Genomic DNA, 22903 nt, shown 5'->3' with positions numbered 1-22903 from the left:
TCCCGAAGTTAGGATTCTGTGGCCATCCATGCTCCACCATTGCTTCCCTCAGTGCCCCTCTTTTTTGTCTTTCAGGTACAGGGCCCAGGGAATAAGTGCAAATAAGTTTGTGGACTCTACATTCTACCTCCTCTTGGACTTGATAACGTTTTTTGACGAGTATCACAGTGGTCATGTTGACAGAGCTTTTGACGTGAGTTTCTGCAAGGAGCTTTGAAGTGCAGGGTGTCACCACCGTGCCCGTCACATGTGGAGGACAAGTGTGAGCCTAGGATGTGAAGATGCTGTGCCCCACTGCCCCACTCGCTTTGCTTTTTTCCTCTCCCCTCAATCTAGACACGGGCTTCTGAAAGAAGTGGGGGTTTCTGAATTTTAGAATTGGGTCTGGAAATGACAACAACAACAAAAAATCAATAAGTTAGGGTCAAAGCTTTTCTGTACATGAAGAGTGCATTTTCTGTTGAAAGCCGTTTTGCACCAGCTGACTGTTAACCTTTGGGGGATGATATGACTCTGATGCTGTGTCATATGGGATTGGTGATGGTTTCTTTTAAACAGATCATTGACCGCTTGAAGCTAGTGCCTCTGAACCAGGAAAGTGTAGAAGAAAGAGTGGCTGCCTTCAGAAACTTCAGTGATGAAGTGAGTCTTTACTCATTACAGAGTTGTTTCCCTCCCTTCCAAAATTTTTTTAATTGTGTGTGTAATGTGTGTTTTTGTATGTTCCCATGTATATGGGCACATGTGTGGGTGCGTGTGGAGACCCTCAGATGATGATAGATGTCTTCCTCAGTTGCTCTCCACTTTATATACTGAGGCAGACCTGGGGGACATAGGTTATAAGTCATGGGGTATACGTCATGCACCCTGTGGATACACTTCAGTATTAAAATATTATCTCACATGCGTAGACAGTAAGAGAATTCAGCCAGACTCAACAGGTCAACCAAAACCTTGTTTCTTGAAGAACACATTGTATGAACTCATAGAACACCAGAGCTAAAATTGAACCCGTTCTAGAAAAATCTAGTCTAGTTGGCCATCATAACTAGAACTCTCAGAGTTATTAAGTTCATTAAAACAAAAGGCTGGAGCTGGGGGGGCAGATGTCTCAGTAGATAAAGTGTTTGATATGCAAGTGTGAGGACCTGAGCTTGGATGACCAGTGCCTACCTAACAGTAGAGTATGTAAAAGTTGGCCATGGCAGCATGTATTTATAACCCTAGCTCTGGGGGTGGGAGTCAGGTTGCTGGCCAAAATGCTGGGCTCCAGGTTCCCTGAGAGATACTTTCTCAAAAGGTAAAAAGCCAGAGAGGAAAAAAAAAAAAAACTAATGTTAACCTCCAGTTTCAACACATACACACATGAGCATGTATACCCACACACGTGTAAATACAGTAGGTAATTTTTTCTAAAGAAGGAAATGACCATGGACTGTTATCACCCCAGAAGCCCTAGGTTCACTGCCTCTCCAGGGCTTCAAGTTTATCACCATCTACCTCAAGGTGCTCTGCTGGGCTACATATGGAACCACTAAGAGAGCTTTAAATCTCTCAGCTTCCAGGCCATGCCCCACAAGGTTCTATTTACCCTGCTGGGCTGTAGCATAGTCCTCCCCGATCATTCCATGTACTCAGGTAAGAATTTTCTTTGGAACATAGATACAATACTCTGGACACAGCTGCCTGGACTAGTTTCTCCACATGAGGAAGGCGTGACTGTTGGGACCGTGGCACATAAGCTCAGAAATCCTCATCTTTCACTTCACACAGGGAGGATTCTGCTATTAGCCATTCTTCCTTTGTTATTTCTTACCCTCCCTATATACAAGGTTTGTTGCTTCATGACCTAAAGTCAATACTAAGCTCTGTCGTGTTAGGCTTCTCAAGGAAGGACCAGTGGAGACAGACGGGCAGACCTGAAGCAATGGGGAGGTGTGGGGAACTGGGGAACCATATGCATCCCGTACCCTCTAATACTACAGACAGTACTTTCAATCTTGTTATGCTGGCCAACCATGCTTGGAGTTGGTGCCTGAGCTTTGGGCATGCCGCCCCACTAAAAGTATCGTGTATCGCAAGGGAGCAGGGTCTGTTGAAGAAGAGGGCTGCTTGTCGTCCTGGCCACCCACCTGGCTTAGCCCTGAAATAACCACACAGAAACTATATTAATTAAATTACTGCTTGGCCCATTAGCTGTTGTTTCTTATTGGCTAATTCTTACATCTTGATTTAACCCATTTCTATTAATCTGTGTATCACTACATGGCAGTAGCTTACTGGCCCATCTGTCTCAGGCGGAGGATCCATAGCTTCTCTCTGACTCTGCTTTCCTCCTCCCAGAACTCAGTTCTGTCTTCTCCACCTACCTAAGTTCCGCCCTATCGGACCAAGGCAGTTTCTTTTATTCATTAACCAATATAAGCAACACACAGAGGGGACTCCCACATCACCTCCCCTTTTCTGTTTAAATAAAAAGGAAGGTTTTAACTTTAACATAGTAAAATTACATATAACAGGTATCAACCAAGAGTTACAGTTACAATATTTCTATTTACTTTATCTTTTATCATAATGAAAGAAAACTATAACTATAAATTCTTCAATTCCATCAAAGACTCCAGAAGGATATGATATTACCTAAGTAAACAGGAAGTGCATTATAAACAACTTCCAAAACTAGATAGAGATATCTCACTGCCTAGACAGTCACCCAAAGTTCTTCTGTATCGTTGGGGCATCCATCTTCAACCTACAGGCCCATAAGTATCCAGCAGACTTCTCCATGAAGCAGGAAATTTCAAAGACAGTTTAGTCACTTCTGTATCCTGCAGAATGTCTCGCAGACTCTTTCATGAACCCCAAAGGACCTTTAGGCAAGTTCAGCAATCATCTCTCTGGGTACTGCATGTCCAGTGAAGCAGTCCAGGCAAGAGCAGTTTCTTGCCCAAATGGCTAAAGAGCTTCTTCGATGCCCATCTTCCTCTTGAAGTAATTGGTGCTGCCAGGAGCAGACATGTCTCACCGTCATGAAAAGTCCTAAGTTCTTAAAACATTTTAAATGTCATTTTGTAGTCTTTGAAAAGTTTGAAGAATTCCTGTCTAACTGAAATAAATCTCTGTATATCTAGAAAATCTAACTAACGTGACTACAAGCTTGACTATTATAGATGACTATCTATTAAACTATATTTCTTAATTATACATTACATTTTTAAATGAGCTTCACAATACCTTAATCAAGATCAGAAATACACATACAACAAAATTGACCTTAAATTTGTATCAGTAAACCAAGATCCATACCAAAGCAAATGATTCATTTCTATAGCATATCCCCCTTTAAATGTAAACAATTATAAACAATATTTGGGAATATGGGTGTAGATTTGTCCAAACTGCTTCCTGCTGATTGGGGGTGCTGTAAATCAGGTCTTTATGGTGTATCCTGCATGCTAGGTTCATCTCAGTCAGCAGCTGGGCGAAGTAATTTTTTGAAGGTGTTCACAGCGACCTTTCAGGAGGCCTTGGTCCATGAAACCATATTTGCCTGGAAGCAATCCTCAGGTTCTCATCTTCTGTGAAAACAAAAGAAGAACCTCTTTTCCCAAGCAACTTGTTCTTAGACCCAGATTCTGAAGTCAAAATACCTTTATAATATCCATGCTGGTTTAGCTTAGCAGCCCATACAATGAAATGTCTCTCTGTACTTAGCTTTTTCACAGTCAAAAAAGTCAAAGAAAACACAATAATATACATAATCCAGATTGTCTGTGAATTTTCCATCTTTACATGGCTTATTTTTCTTTACTCCCTTTAATCTATGATTATCTGTACTGTCTCTTTAAAGACTTTTTTTTAACTATTTACTTCTTTTCCAACTCTATGTACTTTTTCTTCTCTCTCCCAAGCCTACGTACATTTATCTAACACTGTGGCCCATTTAGAGTTCTTTTATGTCTGGATCTGTTCTTATTGTGTTATCTGTAATTATTTACTGATCAGAAGCGTTTCTTAAAATGCAAAGCAGCTTTGTCTCAGTGGCCCTGGGTGCTGGCTCCGCCTCTCTCAGGCTTTAAATATGGTGGAGGTAGTTCACCTCAGCTCTAGGACTGCCGAGTGGGAGCCATCCTCACCACCTAAACTCTGGGTAGCACTGCCATGTTCTTCTCCATCTCCTGGTGAGTTACTCACTTCGAAAATTTTGATGTCCTTTGTTCCCACCATCTCTCAAGCCTTCAGAGAGGTTGCAAGCCAGTGAATCTCAGAGAGATGGGGCAGGATGTGATTGCTTCTTCCCAGGATGTTTCTGTACCCAAGCACACTTGTCCCCATGACCAAGCTTTGAGACAGCACTATGCAGCATATAAACTTTTTTTTTTTTTTTTTTTTTTGTAAAAGCTAAATCTACCATGCTGCGCACTGCGTGGCCTGAAAATATCTCTGTGTATGGTGGCAGGAATTCGCCATGCTCTCCTACTTGTGCATGCCTAGTAGATCTGATCCCGCTGCCTGCCCAGGTGGGGGGGGGTGGGGGGGGCGCTGAGACGTGGGCATGGTCTCAGCAACTTTTTCTCCCCACCCCGAGTGGGCACACAAATACCTGGGCCCACAAATGCCATTGAAATGCTTCATAGCCGAAGTTCGTGCTGGCAGAATGGCCCAGAAAGCTGGATTGATGCCACTCTTGACATCACAGTGCTGCTAGCTCCCTTTTGGTGGCTGTAGTTGTCCATCAGCAGCTATGGGATGTAGCGTGACTAGGCAGAGGCCATGGTCCCTCCACTTACTGCTCCCTCTGGGGACTGGTCCCTTTCACTTATTCCGGGTGTTTTTCTCTCTGTAGATCAGGCACAACCTCTCAGAAGTACTTCTCGCCACCATGAACATCCTGTTCACACAGTTTAAGAGGCTCAAGGGAACAAGTCCATCTTCAGCATCCAGGCCCCAGCGAGTCATCGAAGACCGTGACTCTGTAAGATCCCTGAGAAACATTGCTGAGAATGATCTTGCTGGTTTGCAATTGCCCAGCTCCCTTAGACCACATGATCCCAACCCTTCTTCCTTTGGGACCTAGCACTAGTATAAATCTTATACAGGAAGCTCTTGGAGAAATCAAGTGGTGGGATCACTGCTGTTCTCAAACTAGGGGGAGGAGTGGGGTGGACGTCAAACAAAATGATAATTTGTGATTGGTTCCTTACGGTGTGTTGGGCTGAGACTGCTCTCTGGCAGAGCAAGCAGCCTTTGCTCAGTCGAGAGCTTGGAGTGTGGCAGTGAAGGCTAAGGCATTCTTGACACCGCGTATACAGCGTAGAAGAGGCCGTGATGGGTTCTTAGTGCTTCACTCTGGATTGGCAGTTAACCAGTTTTCCTGTCTTAATCTTTTCTCTCAGCAACTCCGAAGTCAAGCCAGAGCTCTGATTACCTTTGCTGGAATGATACCCTACCGGACATCTGGGGACACCAATGCCAGGCTGGTGCAGATGGAGGTCCTCATGAATTAAGTGCTGTGTTTGATGGGGTCTGGGGCTGCCTGTACACTATCAGTATATTAGTCACGTGGGCCAGCTGGGGTAGGCTTCCCAGTTTTGTTTCTGTTGTATTGTGTTTTGTTTTTTGTATTATGTATTTTTGTCAGTACCAATAAATTTCTTTGATTTGTATTTCTTTTAAACATTTTTTTCTTTTCTTTTTTCCTTTAAAATTTGGGTTTTTTTCTTGTTTTGTTTTGGGGTGTGTGTGTGTGTTTATTCGGGAAATGTTGGCAATAGTTTTGACCCAGAGAAGGAGAAGTAACATAGGTGTCTGTAATTTGGCTAATATGACTTTAAATGATTAAAAAAATTATTCATCGTGAGCAAGGAATCAAAGCCTTTGGAGTCGCATTCTCTCAGATACTGCAGTCCATAGAAGCAGAGTCACAGTGCATTTTCCCAAGGCTAGATGAGTGTGCTGTCAGCCTTGGGTCATAGACAATCTGTGGGTGGAGTGCTGTGCTGCTGTCCTGCTGAGTAGCCTTTGAGGTCAGGTATCCCCAAACTACCCCTCATTCTTCAGCCAGGATTCCAGCTGATGGGTCTGCTGTTCCACAGTTCCCGTAGGGTTCAAGGCGTGGGCTTGGTACCGCTGGATAGAAACAGTGTGAGTGCCCAGCTCAAGGGGGAGACTGGGGGAGCCTACCCACTGCTCTGCTCTGCAGAGAGCTGATGGATGACTTCACTCCCCTCTCAGAGAACGTTTAAGCTTCTCTCCTTTGCTAGTCAGTTCTACTTGGTGATCCGCTTCAGCACTCATGAAGGCAAGCTCATGGGCTCCTTCTGCATGTCTGACATTCAGAAACATTTTGGCATCTGCAGTCTGGGTATTTGGTACCTGAACAATAGTTGTCATCTGTTGCTGACCCTGCTTCTCTCTCCACACCCAGAGCCCTAAACTAGAAAGATCAAAATGAAAATTTGCTCCTGAGCGAGCCAGTTGGGCAGGGTCTGCTCTTCAGGATGTTGAACACTCTTGAACCCTTTCCCGCGGGCTCCTAGGGGAAAATCTCTTATGAACGGGAGTCACTCCCACATCTTCTCCTTTGGGAAAGGACATGCATTTCATGATGTGTAAAGGGCCCTCTGGTCATATTCTGTATTCCTTCCCTGGTCTCATCTTGTAGGTGGGACCCAAAACTGACTTTCCCTTTGAAGTCTGAGAAGGCAAGCCCGCCCGTAGGAGGTTTAGCTAAGTAAGGTCCATCTTGCTCATGCTCACCAAGAATTGGCATGGTTTGTTTTCACAGTACTGTGATGGGAGCTCTCTAGACTTTGATAGCACATACTGTCTTTATTTCTTAAATTGGTTCCTTTTCCATAATTCGAGAAAACTGGAGTTGATTGTGACCTCTGTTGCTTGTCTCTTCTTTACCCCATCTGAGTTAACTGAATTTGTCCTTGTTTTATGCAGTGCTGACTGCATGTAGGAGAACAGCACACATGCCCTGTCAGAAACCAGATGAGACCTAAAGCCAACAGGAAGGAAAAACAGCAGCTTGGGTAGTGGTGTAGTCAGTGGCCTAGAGCTTAGGAGTTGGTATGGGGAGACCTTTGTGGAAGAATGAGATAACTGTGCCAGAAGGGTGAAGGTTGCTCTATAAAGTGATTCCATGACTGCATGTGGCATGCTGGGCCTGTGTGGAACTAAGAACACCCTGAGTTTGCAAGGCATGGCATTACCCTGTGTCCAGGTGTCATACATGTCTAGTGTTTCATGACCGGGTGACAAATATATAAACTCTAGCCAGCCCTGCACTCATTTGTTCAGAGAACTAAACCCTTGCCTGGTGCGTGGTCTGTGCTTTCATAGTTTACCCAGAGAAATTAGGAGAAAATGGCTCTTGGAATCTCTGGTCTTTCAGGGCTGAAACTCTAATCTTGAACAAAAGCAAGGATGCTTTGTAGAGGCTGTTTCAGTATCTCATAATTAACTCCTGGGGAGCCTCACAGGGAGGTGCTGACTGCTCAGCACCTTTCCAGGGCCTGGAGATATGATTTCCCCTGATCTTTTCCTTTGTTTTTCCTTTGGTTTCCTCCTCCTCCAAAGTAGTTAGGTGACTTCAATGGGACAATGAAGTGGACTTGAGGACCCCTCTTTGAGCGTGTCTTCTGGTTTTGTGGCTTCCGAGCTGGGGACAGGGGTGTCCATTGTGGGCCTGGAAGTGTCACTTCGGCCAGAGGCAGAAGGCAGACCCCACTTTTGCCGTGTGTAAACTCAGACTCAGCTGGAAGGATCTCTGCTGTCATGATGCTTCAGCCCTGTCATCTTAAGCCCTCGGGTTGAGGATATTTTAAGTAAAGAATTGTGGGTCCTCCCACAGTGCCCAGCGTTGGCTGATTAAAGTAACAAAGCTAGCCGGGCGGTGGTGGCGCACGCCTTTAATCCCAGCACTCGGGAGGCAGAGGCAGGCGGATCTCTGAGTTCGAGGCGAGCCTGGTCTACAAGAGCTAGCTCCAGGACAGGCTCTAGAAACTACAGGGAAACCCTGTCTCGAAAAACCAAAAAAAAAAAAAAAAAAGTAACAAAGCTAGGTCTGTTCTTGCTTTGGGTTTCAGCATTACCTGTTATAGCTCCTGGTTCAGACTCCCAAGGCTGATTTAGCTGGATGTGCCAACTTCTGCCGCCCTAGGCTAGATCTCCACACCCGTGTTTCTCCTTGGGCGTCAGAGCCTTTGTATCTAGTTAGTTCACTGGGTATTTCATGTCACTTGCCAAATTCCCATGAGTCCATTCATTCTATCCTTGCCATTCATGCCTGGAGCTTGCTGAATACTGTGCTAGAAATAGCCTCCAGACTGGCATGTTTCCCGAGCCTGCCGACCGACTGGCTACAGGGTGGACTGAGTACTGCCTCTGCTAGGGAGGTGGGTCTTCCCTAAGACTGAGGACTGTTGCACACTTAGGGGTAGTGTGGGCAGAGAGACCTGGCATTGCTCTGGCATGCTTTGTTCCTGACTGCCTTTGCCCTTGAGCATGGGTTTCTCGGGTGTGAGGCAGGTAAAAACATTTGCTTCTGATGTTAATTGACTTGTGCAGCCGGGAGGGGGTTGTCACAACTCTGGATGGGGCATCTGGCCTCAGTGTGAATATATTGTAGCCCTCTCCTGGTCCCGGAAGACCTAGCATAGCCAGGCTTTTAGTGGCAAAAGGTTGCGTGGCCCCCTTCATTGGGAGCAGATTTAGCAAATGAACACTGAGTCTTCTGGGCTGAAGATAAACAATGAGCACATTATAGGGTCAGCTGGTGTCTGCCGTGCCTTTGGATTGGCATCTGCTGGTGCCCACCGTTGGAGACGGAGCACCTGGCACAGGCCAACCACAGGAGCTCTGCAGCTACTTGGATGACTCGTTGGCCGCCGCTTGCGCTTCTGAAGTAGCAGAAATGGCAACAAGCTGAGAAGGCAGTGACTGGAGTTCAGGCAGGCTGACTAAGTGGGACAGTTGGTGACCTGTCGCCCCCCAGGTGTTTTCCATCGGGGCGGGGCTTCGAATGCTGTGTGTGCTAGAAGGGGAAGAGGTAAACTACAGTTAACTCTCACTGATAGTAGCTTGTGTTGGGAATGCGGTGGGCAGATTGTCTGCGTCAGTCAGTGGCATGGCTGGTTTCCTTTCTTCTTAGCTTTTCTGAGGTCACTCTTGTGGTTTGTGGGGAGAGGGAATGATGGGAGAGTCGGTGTATGTTCCATGTGTTCCTTTCCATGAAGTAACTTCTGTGTTTGCTCTGTTCAGGATGCTTCCTTCACCTCCACCCCTGTGCCCATCCAGTAAATGTTCTCCCAGTGTGCTATGGGCTCCCTTTGTTCAGTTCTTCAGTGGAGTGGGAGCTCCTTAGCTGAGGCTCCTCAGAAGGTGACAGGTAAGGGAGTTCCTTCCGTACTCCTGGTGTGGAAGGCTCCCAAGGCCTACCTGGTTCTTAATCTCTGGGTCTCTTCAAGGTACAGCAACCTCCTTCTGTAAGTATAGGATCCGAAGTCATTAACGCCCGCAGACTCAACCCCTCAGCGTCTGGGGAAGATCAGATTCAGACTGAGGTGTGGTAGGCAGTAAACAGCATTTTGGTACAAGGCCATCATGTGGCATTCTGGATCTGGGAGCCTTTATTTGGGACCCTCATTGAAATCACTAGGGAGGCAATAGTGGGGGCTGCCTTTATCTCAGTTGATAGCAGGAAACGCTGGGCCTGACCGGGGGACAGGTGTTTCTTGACAGTACCTACTGTGCTTCTATTATTCTTCCTGGGGATGTGCAAATGGCCAGCAGTGCAGGGTGGTCATGTCTTTCCTTGGGGCCCAAATGAGATGACCTGAGCTCAGCCTGAGGGTTCCCCAAAAGTTTCAACCTCTTCTTTGCTGGGGCCCTTGGAGGCAGACTGTTGATCCTAGAGTCGTACCCTGGACCAGTGCTCTCACCCCTTGTAAGGTTTCCTGATGTCCTCTGGACTCAGAGCCCCTCCAGGAACCAGGCTGGCAAGGCTGTGGCCTTTGAAGGGACCTTGGTGAGGTGGGTAGTGTCAGAACTGCTACTGGAGCTGTCTCTTGAAGTGGCCTCCTTTTTCATGGAGAAGGTCTGAGTCAGCTACCTGTGGTTCCAGCTACTTGGAAAGCAGACACAGGAGAATTACTTGAATTCAGTTCTAGGCCAACTAATTAAGACCTTGTTTTTATTTAAAAAATAAATAAGTAAAAATAAAAGGGGGTAGTCATTGGTGACCCACCATGAATGTCACCACAGCTGTTCCCTGGAAATGGCCAGGTTTCAGCAATAGAAACCCTTGGAAACACGTGGACTGGTGCTGGAAAGAGAGGCCCAGAGCCTGGGAAGCTTTGTAGCAGCATGATTGGAAACTGTCCCCATTGCCCTGGAGATTGTCTGGAAGCTCCTCTCAATTCCCCACAGGTCCCTTTCTCCAGCCATGCCAGCCTGGGGCATCCTCCTCCCCATCTCTGCCCCTCCCTCACTTGGAATGGGATCCTTCCATGAGCTCTCATGCAATTGGGCTCACTGGATTTTTTAGAAAACTTTAAAGCAAACCAAAAATTTTCTAAGAATGTGTGTGTGATGTGTGGCCCTTTGGTGGCAACTGCAGCCATTCACATTTGAAAGCATAGACTTCCCATGAGGGTTTGGGACTTCTTGCTGGAGTTGGGTGAGGCACTCTGGAGAGCAGATCCCTAGACATGGAGCACATTCTGGGAGGAAGCATCCTGACATGCCAGAGCTGCAGTGTGGGAGAGCTACAGAACTCTCAGAAGAGCTGGGAGCTGGGTGAAGTTCCTCTCTACTTGGGAATCACTACCTCTGAAACAACTTGCTCCGGGGAGGGCAGAGGTACCAGCTCCCTTGCCCTCAGATACTAGGAAGCATCAGTTAACTCAGGTGACTCACCTTCCTGGAACTGTCACTCAGGAGACCCTAATCAGGTAAAAGTCAGCTTGGGTCCCCCTTCCTGCTCCATGTAGGTGGCTCGCAAAGGTGAAAGGAGTTTCCCTGTCTGGTTTAGTTATGCCCTTCACAAGGTTTCATAAAGGTTCAGGTAGAGTAAGTAGCCCACATCAGGGTTGCCTTTTCTTCTGTTTCTTCTATTCCAAGACACAAAATTAGGTCAAAGCTGGTAGATCAGTTTTGCTCTTGGAGGACAGTTACTGATAACTTCAGCTGGTGGTTCCTGTTTTTTTCAGTGGCTGCTAATTGGATAATGTAATTCAGCAAATGTTTGAGGGCCTGCCTAAGGCCAGACAATTGACTCAGCTTACACTGTGTCCCCTTTCCTGGGACATGGTTCTAAAACAGAGTCACTGCCCTCTTAGGGGGTAAGAGCAGTGAGAGGTCTCCTGCAGGTGAGTCTCCTGATTGATGGCAAGTTACCAGGAGTCCTGAGGCTGCAGATCCTCTCTCAGTTTGTGAAAACAGTCCTGGTTTCTGGGGAACTGAATGTATACACCCAAACACTAATGAAATAGGCCAAGAAATGCCATAAGAGAAGATACACAAAAGGATGAAGATGGGCATGGGGGTGCATACCTATAATCTCAGATACTCAGGCAGGAGGATTGCAGGCTGAAGGCTATTCTGGGCAATTAAGTCCTGAAACCCTGTCTCAAAACAGAAAAGGACTGGGCTGGGTATCATGGTGGTAAGTGCCTGCCTGCCACCCACAAGGCCATAGGTTCAGTCCCAGGATTGTCCTCCAAAAGAGGAAGATGAAAGGCAGGTCTCCCAGAAGCTGGGGATGGAAGAGCTCTCTGTATGTGACCCACAGAGGCAAACAAGATGAGTGACCGTCTGGCCAGCAGTGAGCACCAGGGCTCTGTTGGCCTGCTCCCTCTTCTCATGCTCCAGTGCTGCCGTCCACGTGGTAATGTTTCCTGTGCTTGAAGCAGCAGCAACCGAGGGACTAAGGTGAGTGGAGAACCTGCCAGAGGTCACAGGGTTCCTGCCTTGTTTAAGGGATATGTGGGGACCTGGATGGTGGCCCATGAGGCAGAGAGCAGAGGCCACGCAACTGCTGAGGCAGTGTGTCTAGGCAGAAACCTAGTGGCCAGTGTGTGTCTTCAGTATCTAACCAGAAGATAAGAGATCTTTAAAAGCCACCTACAGCATAAAGGATATTTTCAAAAACTTATAAATCAGAATTCCTTTAGCAGGAAGAACCAGTTTCTGGGCTGCAAGGCCACACCTCCTGCCCAGCAGCCCCCAGCCCTGCTGACACCTGAGCTCCTGCAGAGCTAAACTGCTGCCATCTGCTCAGGGAGGGGCTAGACACTGGCTGCTAGTGTTCAGATGTTCCTCAGTTTATTTTCCTCCCTTGCAGGATCAGGAAGCACCATTCGGACTGACAGCAGGGTGTGGCGAGTAGCCCCTTAAGCTCCAGGGTGCAGTTTGTTCAAAGAACCTCTGAGCTGTAACTAAGAGGTGAAAATTCAGCCTGACTAGGAAAAAATACACCATGCCTAGGCCCATCTGGCCACTTTGCTTGGTGTCCCCACCATGGTCAAGGCAGCCCATCCACATGGTGTTTCAAATGGCATCAGATGGGAAGAGCCGTGTGGGGAGTGGAGGAGTTGAAGTCATGTTTTCAGGATCTCGCAGGTGAAGGACATCTGACCCCAAACCCAAGGTACCCTTTGGTGATGTCCGCCTGCTCCTGCCTTTTTGAGCCTTGGCTGGGGCCCTTCAATGCCTGCCATATGAAGTTCAAGCTCTCTGGGGCAAGAGCCCAGGCTTGTTCCAGGCAGTCTTAAACAGCTTCCTACTGGGAATCCAAACGCTGAGGGGACCAGTGTGGGTCCAGCACCCAGCTCTGCGGCCTAGTCTCAGGTGTCCTCAGCAGGTCCCCTGCTGCCGGAGGCCACCAGTAGGAGAACTCTAGGAGATGGGCGGGGCACTTCGGTGTCATGTGAACCCCATGCATGCACTCCTGGAATTCTCTTGAGTGTTTTCTGTTTTTACATCCAGCCTCTCACCTGCAAGCAAACACAGCCAACTCTGGTCTCTACTCGAAGTCTCAGCCACCTTTTCCTGCCTTTGCCCACGGCCAACCATCGAAGTGGCTGCTCCCCAGAAAGCAAACCTTTAACTAATCAGATTAGCTAAGGAGCTGATTTTCTCACACCTGTTTTACATAGGAACTGAAGAACTGAATCTAGAAAAACACAAAACTGTTTGCCAAGCTCTGTGAATGTCTTCTAAAGCCCCTGCTCTGGTGGGCAGCCCACAGAGGGAAGGTTCTCTGTGTCTGTCAGACACCCAAGTCTCAAAAGTATGTGTATGTGGATGGGACCAGGCTTGCTTCTCTCATCCTTCCTATTCCCTCTGTGGCTCCAGGACCAGGCATAGCTTACAGCTAAAGAGGAACTGGGCTTTAAAAGATGCTCTGAGGTTGTTTGCATGGTCCCTGTTGCAGGAGCAGGTCATAGGTGTCTAGATCCCAAAATCTCGAGACCATTAAGCTAGGTATAGTGACACATGCCTATAATCCCAGTACTTGGGAGCTTGAGGCAGGAGAATTGCTGCAAGTTTGAGACTAACTTGGGCTACATAGCAGTTACTAGGCTAGCAATGGTTATATTGCAAGACTGTCCCAAAATTAAGGAAAAAAGTAATTAAATTGAACCTGGTGATACACACCTGTAAACCTAGCACTTTGGAAGATGGAGGCAGGAAGACCACGAGTTCAATACTGCCCTAATAAATAAACAAAACAAAAAAAGGCCATCATGAGCTACACAGTAAAACCCTGTGGTTTTTGTTGGGGGAGGGTGTAAGTGGTCTAGGCTGGCCTGGACTCCCTGTAGCTGAGGATAGCCTTGAGCTCCTGATCCCCTGGCCTCTACCTCCCAGAGTCTGAATTACAGGCATGGGCCCCAGACCCAGTTTGAAACCGTGTTAACAAAACAACAAAAACTGTTGCGTAAATATACGGTTGGAATTCAGATTGAGACAGAATGACCATGCCGCCCCTCCTGGTTTGGGGCTGGGAAGGGGGTTCCCAGAAAGTTAGAAGGCCAAAGATGTTTTTATAATGAAAGTTTAGATGTAAGGGAAGCAAACAGTGGCTGATTCATTGGCTTCCTGGCAGTCAGTGGATTGGAGGAATTTACCTGTTACTGGAAACCTGAATTCTTAGAAGGATTGCTCCTTCAGTTCGTGTAGCTGCAGCAGGACTGAGCTCAGACCAGCCCTGCATTGAAAAGTGCAGCTAAACCTGAATGGAAGGCTAAGGGGTTGGTGGGGACTTAGTGTTTTGTGAAACGAGAAATAGAAAAATGAAATCTCGGTCTCACCAGATTTCTATTCAGGAGTCTACTTTTTGCCGTGGCTGCCAAGAAGTGCCAAGCTTAAATGATTATCTCTCTTTTCTTTGTTTGAGATATTACAAACATCTTATAGCATCCTTGCCCCAACCAGAGGAAGCCTCCCATTTTCTGAAACCATGTAATATTTTATCCAAGGATTTATGCCTTTATGCCTAAATTGTAACTCGCAACTTTGGGTCCTGAACATCACGTGTCTGAGGACACTAGCCATACTTTGTCCTGCTTATTCTCCAAAATGGTCACATTAAATCTCATTGCCTATACCTGTGGGGACCTGTGGGGTGAATGGTGGCTAAACAGCCAGGGGTCCTTCCTACCCTTGGGTCTTAGCCAAGAGGCCAAGAAATAATCTGGAGTCCTTTCTTTAAGTATGCAGATGTCTTAGTGTCTACACATTTCCCTTTTGCATCAGCTGGCCGTAGCTTCAAGGCATGTTAGTGCGCGGCTGTGCTAATGCTGTCTAGGACCAGGATACAGCAGGCATGGCCATGTGCTGTGCAAGGCTCCATGGGAATGCCAGTGGCTCAGCCCTGTTTCAGACTTCCCAGGGCTTCCATGGTCCTGATACCGCTGTGCCTTCCCTGTTCCTATACTGGGTAGGATTTGGATCTGTCTCTCTTCAGTGGAGTCATCAAGTCTGTGAACCCCTAGTGGGCAAGGATCCATCCAGCTTCATGTTTGGCAGCCCTAGGCTTCTACTTGGTTCTGGCCCAGGGCAACTCCTGGCCAGGGAAGATGTTTGCAAGGGTTTTCTACGGTCCTGAATGGGAGGAGCCACGCCCCCAGGAGGAAGCCACGCCCCCAGGAGGAAGCCTCACGGTTCTGGTAGGTTGCTGCAGCTGGTGTTGTGAATCAGGCCGACGAGCAGCGCATCCTCTTACCCGGCTATTTCACGACACCAGGGTTGCATCCTACCCATCCTCTCCAGGAAAGCCTCGCGGGACCACAGGACACAGGAACTTGGGGACAGGGTAGCTTGGGGTAACTGACTGAAAAATGGTTTTCAACAGCCCATAGCATCTCTGTCATACAGCTCCTCATAGTCACCAAGCAGCTTGAGACAAACGCCAGTGTCTGCCCTCTCCCCACTCTGCCAAGCCCGTGGAGGCTCTGACTGTGGCCTCAGTCAGCATTCCTGAGCGGCTCTAATCCACGGGCAGCAGGTGGGAACCAGATGGGCCTGTGGCTCAGAAGTGATCTGCTCCCCCATTCTTGTCTAACCATGCCAAGGCACCTGCTTGCCCTCCCTAGGATCCCTCCTTTAGATTTGATGCACACCATACAACTGCTCCTGGCACCAAGACACCCAGAACAAAATCGGCTCCTTATCCTGGCACCCAAAACCCTTCCTGTCAAGGATCCCTACCCAGGAACATATTCTCCATGGAACTCTCCCATCGCTGCCTGCCCCCCCCCCCAAAAAAAAACCAAACCTGGCTTCATACAACTCCACAGAGATGCTAATGCTGCCATCTCTGTCTGCAGGACACCTATCACCTTACTACCCTTAAAGTTCCTTCCAGGCCTGGCCACCAACTCCTGCATATTGAAGAAACCCCTGTCTTGTCTCCCTTAGTCCATTCTTTACACAACCACCCATGTGATCTATGGCAAGTCCAGATCTGACCATCATCATACAATAAGTTATAACTTGTAAGATGGTCTTTGAGGCCCGAGTTCCCTCTTCCAGGGACGCACTGTGTCCACTTAGTCCTAACACCCAGACCTCCTGCTCTGTTGGAAGCCCAAGCTGCACTTTGCACTTTGTTCTGAGGCCTTTGCTCTCTTCCTGCCCTGCTCCCTACCTCTTGCAGATCCTGCTCACATATGGGTGGCCAAGCTCAAGGGTTTCATCTTCAGAGACCTAAGAAAAAGCTTTATTTTCTGCATAGCACATTCTTCACCAGGTGTATTCTGACAATTGTTTGTGTGTTTATTATCTGTCTCTCTCTCTCTAGAATGTGAGCCCCCAGAGGGCAGGGCTTGGTCTTGTTTGGGGAAGGGGAGTTTGCTCAGCCCAGAAAATAGTATTTGGTAGTTATCTAATAAATGTGGTGGAATGGAGAAACAGCCCCCACAGTCTGGATTCCCACCATCTCTTCCCTGTTCGTCCAACCCATCCACCTCCTTCCCCTTTCCTACCCACTTTTCCTCTCTGTTCCCATCTCCTGTGGGATCCCCTCTTCTGCTGGTGGCTACAGTCCAGGACCTGGTACCCAGAAGAACTTAATATAGATTCAGGGTGGCCCTCTGTGGCCCTGGAGATAACAGGCCTGAGTTGGGAATCTGCAGCCTGCCCTCCTGTCCTCGTGGCTCAGCCTCTGCAGTGAGGATTTTTTTTTTCTGATTCCTTGAGTCTCTCTGCACCTTGGCTGCCCCCATTCCCCCTGAGAGCCAGGCTGAGGCTAGACAGGAGGGATCTGGCTGACCCTGGAACAGGTGCCTTGGAGCTGTAGTAGCTGAGGCTCACCCAGTGGGGAAATTTGCTTAAAAGCACCACAAAAGCAAACAGAATGGAAACTCCTTAAAGCCCAGTCCCAGATCTGTGCTCAGAGTAGGGGATCCTGTGTCCTCTCAGAAGCTGAATGCAGGAGGGGAGAGACCATGTGGCCCAGTGCTATCTCCCTATCAGGAGGAACCCCTCCCAGGTTTATCAGATGGACTGCATCCCAGCAGCCAAAAGCCTTGCCTTCTCAGGGGGTTATCCTATTCCAGAGAGAGCACTGGGGCAGAAGGTTCTAGAAACAGCCTCACATCCCTTCCAGCTGACACAGGTGCTTTGGAGAAAGGAAGAAAGGATAAGCCAAGGTCACTCAGCAATTTCACAGCCTCTTACCCCTGGCTTGAAACTAGCCCTGGCCCTTTCTTCCCCAAGATCTTTATCAGATACTTTCCACAGCTGCCAGGGCACGCAGTGTTAGAACACTAAGTGGGGATGTTGGGTGGCTGTGATTTTTGCCAGGTAGCTGGAAGTTTAAAACCAGGGGATAAGATCTGCCCCAAGGGCAGTGGACCTGTTGGGAGGGGGTAGGGGAGGCTTCACAATCTCACCTCCCTGCCTAGAAGGTGGAAAATGGGCCTGGAGGGGGCCTTTGCCTGAATCCTTACTTCAAACCTTCAACCCTGCTGGGAGCCGGCAGGGAAAAGGGACACGTATGTCCACCTTTGTATGTTTTCCTCTCCTCACTGCTAATGCCCAGTAGAGGCACGATCCGTGCTGTGGGAATCCCCAAAGTGCTCTTGTATGCCCCTCTCAAGGGTAATCCTGCCAGTCAGGTTTTGCCCTCCTGGGTTAGCCTTCCTTGGTTCTAGTCACCTTCGTTCATGGACTGTACAACCAGCAGGCATTTATTGGGCACCTGTCCGATACTCCGGTTGCCTGAGGTAGTCTCTGAACAATAGGGCAAGGTCGCTTTGTGATTCCATTCCAAGAAATTGGAGGGAAGACATGCCCGTCCACAAATGAGAGGACTGAGGTCTGAAAGCCTTTCCATGCTCATTGGGTGACTCTGTGACAGTCTGGGCTCTAACTGGCTCACGCCTGTCCTGGTCCCTCTGGTCCCTCTGGCCCAGAGAAGCAGGGGCCAGCCTGGCCTCCTGAAAGCATCCACCAGCTAGTGCTCACTTCCTCTTGGGGGTCCCAACGTCTACCCCTAGAGTAGGCTAGGCTCTGAGAGGCAGGGCCCAATGGGAGGGAGTGGGAATGCCTCCCTCCCTCTAGTTTCCTCTGGAAGATACTGGAGCCCGAACTGGGCCTAAGCGGAGCCCCAGTACATGAGTAGACAGCAGCCTTCTGGCCTTCAGCTTATCCCAGGCCTTCAGGAGGAACAAGGCAGTTAAAGGCCTCCTCCAAGGAGCCCTCCCCAGCTGTCCACACCCACAACTTATGCATATATATGTATATATATATGTGTGTGTGTGTGTATATATATTGTGTTATTTATGTATTTATTGATTTCAATTCTTTGTTATTGTGAATAAAGCAGCAGTAAATATGCGTGGTCTTCTTGAGTTCTTGAAAGGGACTGGGTTGCCTCACCACAGAAGCAGACTGTGAAGTGAGCGTTCAGGGCCTGTCTGGGAGGGCAGAGGGAAGCAGGCTGTGGTGTAGACCCTAAGCCTCAGGTGATCCAGAGAAACCCTGAAGCAGGGCAGGATGCCAGGCTTTTATGCCTCACATCTGTCGGTCCTTAAACACCCAGCCTCTTGGGGGAAAAGACAACATGGGTGGGTCCGTCAGCGTAGAAGCCGACTCTGAGAGCCCTGGCAGCCACATGGCCATTTTTTCTGTAGAACACAAGTATCCACTAATTCATGTTTCAAAACCCAGGGTCCCTTCAGTGACCAGCTGCCTGCACCATGGGAGCGCTCCATGGCTTCAGGGAGGGAAGGCACAGTCGGGCTCTGTGAACCACAACTCTGTAGGCCAAGCCCGTGGATGTGCGGCTCAGGCGTGACCCTGTGTCTGCCCTGGAGGCTGGTGACTAGCACCAAGCCCTCAGGGTTTGTCGGCCTAGAAGTAGCTGTAGGTCTGGTCTGAGGCCACTCATACTCTTCTATAAGCCATAATCATAATGGCTTGTATATATTGAGATGTATCAGGAAAGACACCGAGAGACGGAGATCAGAAGAAAGACTTCCTTTTAATATGCATGTCCTAAAATGGCATTCATTCAAACTAGTAGATAAAAGGAAAGAGATATTCTGCGGCCCCAGTGAGAGGGCTGTAATGCGGGCACTTGTAGCAGGCCTTCTCCAGGTCCTTTCTCGTGACTGCTGCTTCCTGGGGCCTAGCTGCAGACCCTTTATTACCCTAGGCTCAGAAGATCTGCATCTGGACCCAGCGGCGTGGCTCTGGCTAGCCCAGCCCTCCTGTTCCTAAGTACCCTCCCTCCGTGTCAATGATCAAATCAATGGGGGCAGGACAGCAGTTGGCTCTGCTCCGCCTCCCACCCCTGGCAGAGACCCTGCTCACCAGCCGTGGGCAGTCTGGGACAAGCTCCCACCTTCTGCCCAGCCTATAAAGCCATCCTCCGTGTCCTTGCTCACTCTGTTCCCCTCCCTTGATACCCAGAGTCGTCATGGCGGAGCTACCTGTGACAGAGATGCCTGGTGATGCTCTGTGCAGCGGGCGCTTCACCATCAGCACCCTGCTGGGGGGTGACGAGCCCCCACCGGCCGCCGGTGACAGCAGCCAGCCCAGCCACCTGACACACGGCAGCACCTTGTACATGCGCACCTTCGGTTACAACACTATCGACGTGGTGCCTGCCTATGAACACTACGCTAACAGTGCTCTGCCAGGCGAGCCCCGGAAGGTGCGGCCCACCCTGGCTGACCTGCATTCATTCCTCAAGGTAAGTACCAGTTGGGAGACTGGCCGCTTCCCAGCTGTGTGACTCTGGTCTGATTACCCAACACGTTCTGTCATCTGTGTTGGGAAGATGGCTAGGAATCTTCCTCCAGGATCAAGATACTCAAATGAACTAGTGGACGGCAGGTGTCATGAAGCTCAGAGCATACATAATACTCTCGGCCCAGGCCCTGGTGACCCAAAGATAGCGTGGCTGCTCATGCAAGTGCAGTTGCACACCCCTGGGAGAGACGGTGAGAGGGGAGCATGGTAGGCCTGCTCAGATGTCAGCCTGCTGGCTCTGCTATCTGGGAAGCTGAACAACCCCAAACCCTGTGAGCTCACTTCCTCATTGACAGTGGAAAGAATTACTCTTGGCTCAGGAGCAGGGACTAGCCTAACTCCCAGCCCTCCTCTCTGCCTCAGAACAGCCCTCCGGAGGGGCCGAACAAGACCCCCATTGAAACAGGGATGTTGAGATGAGGTGCTGGGAAGAATGGGCAGAAGGCCCCAGTGTGGGCTGCAGTCCCAGGGATACAAACCAGAAGACCTGTCATGCTGGGGTAGCGGCCTGGGTTCAAGTCCATCTGTACCAGAGACCCAGGGTGTGACCTGAGTCAAACTGCTTCACCTCCCAAGGGTCAAATAATCTGTCCCCCTTCTCAGATTAAGAGCTTGTCAGTTCCCAGCCCCCGGCCCTAGAGGGGGAGGAGCCGTCTGAAGGCTGATTAGCCCTCCTTGGTGTCTTTCCAAGCTTCAAGCAGCATTGTGTCTAGGAAGCTGTCCAGGGGCTTCCTGTGTGGCAAAGTGGGGCAGGCAGGGCTGAACACAGACACCCAGCCCCCAACTCCCATTTCCTGACTTCTGCTGGTCTTCCCTAGCAAGAGGGTAGCCACCTGCATGCCCTGGCCTTTGATGGACGGCCAGGCCGGGAGCTGACTGAGGGACTTGCGGAGGACGAAGCCGGCACCAGCAATGAGAAAAGCCCTGGGGAGCCTGTGCGCTTCGGCTGGGTCAAGGGAGTGATGGTGAGTGGGTGTGGACAGGAACTTGATGCCAAGAAAGGGTGGGGGTAGAGCCCCATTCAGCCCCAGCTTTGACTCTCAGATCCTCGTGGGCAAGTTAGGTCTTGGGCTCAGTTTGGGCCTCCGTTTCCCCATATAATGATGGTGGTGATAGCATCCCAGGGACAAAAGTGAGAAGAGGAAGCATCCACAGTCTGTTTAGGGGAACATTGCCAGGACTAGGGACTGAGAGAAGAAACACAGTGACCTCCAGTTGTACTTGGTGAAGGCTTCCCAAACTTCTTGTGTGCACTTGGCCAAGATCCAACCCTAGGAAAATCTCTGCTTAGATAGTCACTAATCTCATAGCCTTAGAAAAGCTTCTTAGCCACTCCTTGCCACAGTTTCCTCACCTGTAAAATTGAGCATTTAATTAGTTTATAGCTGTGAAAATTCTTGGATCAATGCCTGCTAGGGAGTTGTTAGAAGAAATCCCCCCATAGAGCCACCAGAGGGCAGCACTAACACACACATCTCCACTCCCCTCCACAACCCTTGCCCGCCCCTCCCCCCCAACCCAGAGTGCATCCTAATGGAGGCATGTTTCCTGCTATCGCATGGAGCATAATTAAGCCTTCAGACGGTAAAAAAAATCAAGTGAACTTGACTTTGAAAGGCTCTACAGCGTTCTATAAAGGTTATGGGATGAACTGTAGGAGAAAGCATTAGCCCTGCCCTGAGAAGCAGGAGGCAAGCTTCTGATCCTAATTCCGCAAACCCACTGTGATCATGTCTCCCTCAGAACCAGAGCTTTCATTCACCCCTGGGGGTTCACAGCCAGGGTTGGAGCATGTCCTGATTTTCATCTCAGCAGACAAGAACCCCAGAAACCTCATGTGTGAAGGACACATGCCCCTACCTGGCCCTAGTACTTGACAGAGCCAAAGTCCACAGCAGGCCTTCCCACTCGGAATTTCAGCCCCAGTGATGAGCTCGGGCTTTGTCTTCAATATGGGAACAATCTGGGCTTTGATTTCTGCTCCATGTGGGTCGTTGCTGACACTTCCAGTATACCATGCCCTGGCCCGATAGCTGCCCAAGGCAATGACTAGGACCTGGCAGACACAGGGTCTGGGGCTTGGAACAGAGTGAATGATGGGAAGGCTGAAGCCCATTCAAGGCCTCCATGGCAGCGTGGGAGGAGGTGGGATGTAAACCCGTCCTCCTCTCCCGCTCCCAAGCTGGGCAGCCTGATCCCATGGTACGGAAAGCATCAGCTGTATCAGGTGTGCCCGGGCCTGGGAACAAGCCCTTGAGGGTTTGACCTTGGGCATCTCAGGAAACCTGTCACCCCACCCACTCCCAGATCCGATGCATGCTCAACATCTGGGGTGTGATCCTCTACCTGCGGCTCCCCTGGATCACGGCGCAGGCGGGCATCGGTGAGTGCGCCTCCTGGAGGAGGGAAAACATGCGCTTGAGTTCCACAAGGCCCCTGGGGTTGTAGAGGCAGCAGGCTAGGCCTTCTCCTCCCCAGCACACTCTCAGAGGGCAGCAGCCACAGGGGAGGGTGGGGCTGGAGGGACCGCTGGCTGTAGAGTCACCAGTTTCAGGGCTCCTTGGTGAGTCTCTCGACCCCACTGAGCCAACGCCTGTCTCAGAGTATTTGTGCTCGGAAATGAGATTCTAGAAGACCCGGGTTCAGATGCTGAGCCCGGCTCCAAGCTAGGTAGCCTTGTGGAGGTTCCTAACACTCTCCTGAGGAAAATGGGTCTGATAATTGTACCTGCCTTATAGAGCCATTGTGAGTGTACAAGGCTCAGGAGAATGACCTTTGCTACCTGAAGGTGCTGGCAACTGTTTTGCTGTGATTTTGTTGACAAAGGTGGATACCTTCCCTTCCATGCCTGGACATTATTCGCACATTGGCACATGAACTTCCCACTTAGCTCAGAAGGTAGATAGACCCACTTTAACTTCATCTGGGGAGGTATGTGTGTGTGTGCACACACACTCTCTCACACACTCACACACTCACACACACACACATACTCACACACATATTTGTATTTGAATGTGCAGATGCCAGAGGATAACCTCAGGCATCCACCTCAGGAACCACCCACCTCCTTTGGGACAGGTCTTTCGTTGGTGCGGATCCTACTAATTAGGTAGACTGGTCAGCAAGA

General features: G+C 49.4%; 2 protein-coding genes across 4 annotated transcripts in view; both read left to right on the top strand.

Moving 5' to 3' along the window:
• The window catches only part of Nup93 (nucleoporin 93), a 94584-nt gene extending 88907 nt beyond the window's left edge, over positions 1–5677 (top strand). Inside the window, exons 19-22 of the mRNA XM_038313258.1 lie at positions 76–193; positions 559–642; positions 4847–4975; positions 5397–5677. Of these exons, the coding sequence (XP_038169186.1) occupies positions 76–193; positions 559–642; positions 4847–4975; positions 5397–5507 (442 nt within the window). The 3' untranslated portion in view covers positions 5508–5677. The remainder of the gene's footprint in view (positions 1–75; positions 194–558; positions 643–4846; positions 4976–5396) is intronic.
• Positions 5678–19438: 13761 nt separating this feature from the next.
• Positions 19439–22903, top strand: part of Slc12a3 (solute carrier family 12 member 3) — a 35407-nt gene continuing 31942 nt past the window's right edge. For all 3 annotated transcript variants that reach the window (XM_038312810.1, XM_038312809.1, XM_038312808.1), the window contains exons 1-3: positions 19439–19714; positions 20592–20738; positions 22081–22156. In XM_038312810.1, the coding sequence (XP_038168738.1) occupies positions 19439–19714; positions 20592–20738; positions 22081–22156 (499 nt within the window). The remainder of the gene's footprint in view (positions 19715–20591; positions 20739–22080; positions 22157–22903) is intronic.

This window comes from Arvicola amphibius, chromosome 15, assembly GCF_903992535.2.
Source record: "Arvicola amphibius chromosome 15, mArvAmp1.2, whole genome shotgun sequence".
NCBI lineage: Eukaryota > Metazoa > Chordata > Mammalia > Rodentia > Cricetidae > Arvicola > Arvicola amphibius.
The sequence above is the reverse complement of the archived record's forward strand: the minus strand, read 5'-3'. Positions and strand labels throughout refer to the sequence as shown.